This window comes from Vigna radiata, unplaced genomic scaffold, assembly GCF_000741045.1.
Source record: "Vigna radiata var. radiata cultivar VC1973A unplaced genomic scaffold, Vradiata_ver6 scaffold_147, whole genome shotgun sequence".
NCBI classification, from domain to species: domain Eukaryota; kingdom Viridiplantae; phylum Streptophyta; class Magnoliopsida; order Fabales; family Fabaceae; genus Vigna; species Vigna radiata.
In genome coordinates, this window is record NW_014541973.1 from 455,475 (window position 1) to 459,612 (window position 4,138).

General features: G+C 34.7%; 1 protein-coding gene across 1 annotated transcript; it reads right to left on the reverse strand.

The window, feature by feature from the left end:
- Positions 1–1,337: 1,337 nt before the first annotated feature.
- LOC106778683 (calmodulin) lies at positions 1,338–3,515 on the reverse strand. Its single transcript, XM_014666665.2, has 2 exons — positions 3,357–3,515; positions 1,338–2,105 (listed from the first exon to the last, which is right to left on the reverse strand). The coding sequence occupies exons 1-2, from the start codon at positions 3,430–3,432 to the stop codon at positions 1,732–1,734; spliced, it is 450 nt and encodes a 149-aa protein (XP_014522151.1). The 5' UTR covers positions 3,433–3,515; the 3' UTR covers positions 1,338–1,731.
- Between the last annotated feature and the right edge of the window lie 623 nt (positions 3,516–4,138).

The following is a 4,138-nucleotide window of genomic DNA, read 5'->3' on the forward strand; positions in this document are numbered from 1 at the left end:
GATGGTGAGTGTATCAATCAAATCAAACACTTAGATCCTCTGTGGTTATCGATTTGCACCAGATGCTAACTTCTTTTGCTTCCTAACTCGGTACCAAAACATATGAGATGGAATTCACTTTATTCGGGTTCTTTAGTTTTTGTAAGGAATTGTTTTGTTTTCATTCTAGATATTTGTTTTTCTTTTGACCGCTTTCACCGCCCACAACTGCTTTAAACAACCATGTTGGCAGCTTTATTCCTTCATGCCAGATCCCATCCCAATTATTTTCTTGTTAACGTGACAAGGACTTAAAAAAGTTAAAAGAGAACGCAAAATGAAAAACATTTTTTTACTGAATTGATTACAATCTCTATGATCCGCTTGGATTTATGGTTTTACATGTAAAGAAAATTCTAAATTTCAAACCATACTCGGCGAAAGAAATATCTACTAAGATGACTTGGTAAGTTGTAGTGAGTGTTTAAACTCTCGATGAATTGCAAACAAAAGGACTAGAAGCGTCACAGAATTTTGAAGTAATATTTGTCTGTATCCGTTTACTTATGGTCATGAGTCAAATTTTGTTTGCCATTTAGATAAAACTGATAAAACCAATGGTTGAAATTTTGATGAAATTGTCCCTTCTGCTCCGATTAATTGGCTAACACGAGATCTGACAAAACCATTGAATTTTATTTTATAGAAGTCAGGACACCTATAAAAGTGATGATGTCAAGGTTCACTGAACAATGCCTTAGTAAAGACAAAGCCTTATTCAACGCATCATTTATCATTAAGTAGATGTCGTAATTTTAAATTTGCAAGTGATATGAACATGAGTTAAGGTGTGAGTAAACTTTTCTGTTCTCTCGTTAATGTGATCTCGAGACAATTATTTTCTGAAAAAACACTTTATATTTCCTAAAAAAACGAAAAGTATTTGCCCAAATAAATAAAATAGTAAAACAGAACTAGAAATAGAGAGTCCCCATCCCCACCCTATCCCCTTCACGTGTCGTCTCTCCTCCTTTCTCTCCACTCACTCTTCCCACTGTCTCTTAAAAAAAATGAAAACTGCCAATTTCTACCTTGTTTATTATCAAAACCCTTCCTGTGGACTTCAATTTTTAAAATACATTTTGCTGCACTAAAACTACCTTCGTTACTACGTAAAAATCATGTTTTTCGCTCAGGCATTGGAGATATATATATAAAAATATATATACATATATACATAGTTCCACAGCTCAGACAATGTAACTGCATCGGTAACTTTAAACTCGGAGAGAGAAGCCAGTGCCATATTTTGCAATTTAAACTGAAAGCAGATGTCATTTAATTCAAAAGATCATTGAAACAATAAATTGGCAGAAGATATGAATATTAACAGCATTAGCCACCCACATGTAAAAAACACAAACTGCATCCAATTGTTCTAGGTTTCATAATAATAGCCAAAAAAGATGAAAATGGAGTAACAAAGCATAGTGAGACACAGCTAAAGGAAGCTACTAAAACAAGGGATAGAGCAAACAAGTAGGATACTAAGAAACGAAGGACAGAGGAAACAAGTAAGGATACTAAGGAGCAGTAGTACCAATTAAAGCAAACAAGAAAATAGACACTCAACTAACAAAAGCTAATAACCCCATATGAAGATTGACCTAGTGGAAATAGAATTCCCAACAAAACTTATCTGCCCTGTCCCTCTTGTATGCTTTTCAAATTTTGGTTATAGTTGATTTGTCCTCACTTGGCCATCATCACTTTGACAAACTCCTCATAGTTGATCTGGCCATCGCCGTCGACATCAGCCTCGCGAATCATCTCATCAACCTCCTCATCGGTCAGCTTCTCCCCCAGATTTGTCATAACATGGCGGAGCTCAGCAGCAGATATAAAACCATTCTGATCCTTGTCGAACACACGGAAAGCTTCTTTAAGCTCCTCCTCTGAGTCAGTGTCTTTCATCTTGCGAGCCATCAGATTGAGGAACTCCGGGAAATCGATGGTTCCGTTGCCATCAGCATCAACCTCATTTATCATGTCCTGCAACTCTGCCTCAGTTGGGTTTTGCCCAAGTGACCGCATTACAGTCCCAAGTTCCTTGGTAGTAATGCAACCTAAACCACATTACAAAACTGTTCAACAGAAATATGATTCATTCAAACCCACAAGTGAAATGCAGGTCAAAGTTTTGAAAACATGACGGAATAAAGAACATAAATCCGGTTATACTGGGAGGAAAGTTTCAGAAGAAAAAGATAATCTGAAGCAGGTACAACAACGGAAAGTGAAGAACACTGTAAAGTACCATTGCGTCAAAGGAACACACATGCTAGATATTTGGTAACAATTTTCTACAGTAATGATTAATTAACAATTCGGACAAGATACTGTTAGCATCCTTGGTAGTAGGGGTTTGCCTATCAGCTGAGATACTCATAGCAGAAACATGCATAGAATGACATAATGGTTAACAAATCTAGACAGAATGAAATACATAGTCAAAAACAAAAAATCTAGCCAAATAAAAATGTCTAGCTAAACCAAATGATCCAAATATCAAATTCCATTACATAAATATACACATGCTACACTATCACTGCTTACTTCAGTTGCCAAAACAAACACCCGTATTTTTAGTATTTACAAAGGACAAACTTACGCATTTCTGAATCTACATATCACATAAAACTCCTACGGAAAAAACAGATCCATAATATAAAATCTAGATGTTTCCACAAAACGATAAGCACAACCAAGACTTGTCATCAACAACCCAATAGGATGACACAAACAGATCCACCAACCAAAACGGTCCAACAAGCTAACATTCTATTCTCAGACACCACAAAAACATAAATCGCCAAATTTAACACAGCAAACTGCCAACCTTCCGAATTCAACTTTACAAATCATAACCCACATCCCCAATTTCCACATCTACGAAAACCATTCCGATTTCCGACACGTGCATCAAACAACAAAAAGCAAACCCCAGTTCCAAATCCAACGCTAAAAATCCATTTCCAATTCCACGATCCAAATCCACCCACACCCGGAATCATAACTCTTCACAAAACAAAACATCATCAACAAACACAAAACCACGAGAATCGTAGAAATTTCCACATCAACATCCAAAAGGTCAAACAAAACCGGAACCCTATATCACCAAGTATAAGTGTCATATAAATTCAATCCCCCTACCTCAAACTACCAAAAATATCAAATTTAGCACAAAAAGAAAAACACAAACAAGACCCCCCAAGAACAAACGAATTGCGGAAACCAGATCTGGGAAAGAGGGAAAAGTGAAACAAGGAAGAGAGAAAAAGGAAAAAGACAGAGAGGGATCTGAGGAGAGAGACCATCGCCATCCTTGTCGAAGAGGCTGAAGGCCTCCTTGAACTCGGCGATCTGGTCGTCGGTGAGCTGGTCGGCCATTGGAGCAGAGAGGGGGGCGTTTTTGGGAGGCGAGAAAGTGAGGGAAAACGAGAGCGAAGGAAAATGAATGTGGAATACAAAAAGAGGAGGAATGGGGTATATATATAAAATAAAATAAAAATATATATTTAATATATTTCATTTAATATATATTCCTTACACCTTCCTCTCAAGCTATGGTCCCAAACTGTCTGTGTTTAATGTTAAATTATGTCACTTTTGAAAGTCACGATCTTAAAATTATAAATTAAAAAATTTAGTTTACTTTTATATTTTATTATTTAATTGTGTTTTTTTTTATTTTCCCTACGTTTTATTGATTTATTATAAATATCTTATTAATTTCTTAAAAATCACGTTATTCTAACACCATTTATTTTTAATTTCTTTTACCTTGTTAGACATTTAAAGAATGAGTAAAAACCATAAAATTTAAAATCTAATAATGAAATCAATACAAAGTCATGGTAAATTTTTGTGAATAATAATAATTGCTTATAAAATATGTAATTAAAATTAAAAGATTTTAAGCAAAATTATACTTTTGGTTTTTGTGTAAAATCTCATAAAATGGTATTTTAAAAGTCACGATAGTTTAAAAATAGTGAAACTCAGTTATTTTAATATTAAATAGTTTAGTTATAAATAGTTTTGTTATAAACGAGTTTTAAATATTTTAAAACGTATCATCTCTCTATAAACCACT

Excerpts from the sequence above, each read along its gene's own strand:
- LOC106778683 (XM_014666665.2), bottom strand. The coding sequence starts at position 3,432 with ATGGCCGACCAGCTCACCGACGACCAGATCGCCGAGTTCAAGGAGGCC. Across the intron at positions 2,106-3,356 it reads CTTCGACAAGGATGGCGATG|GTTGCATTACTACCAAGGAA; the intron begins GTCTCTCTCCTC and ends AATGTGGTTTAG.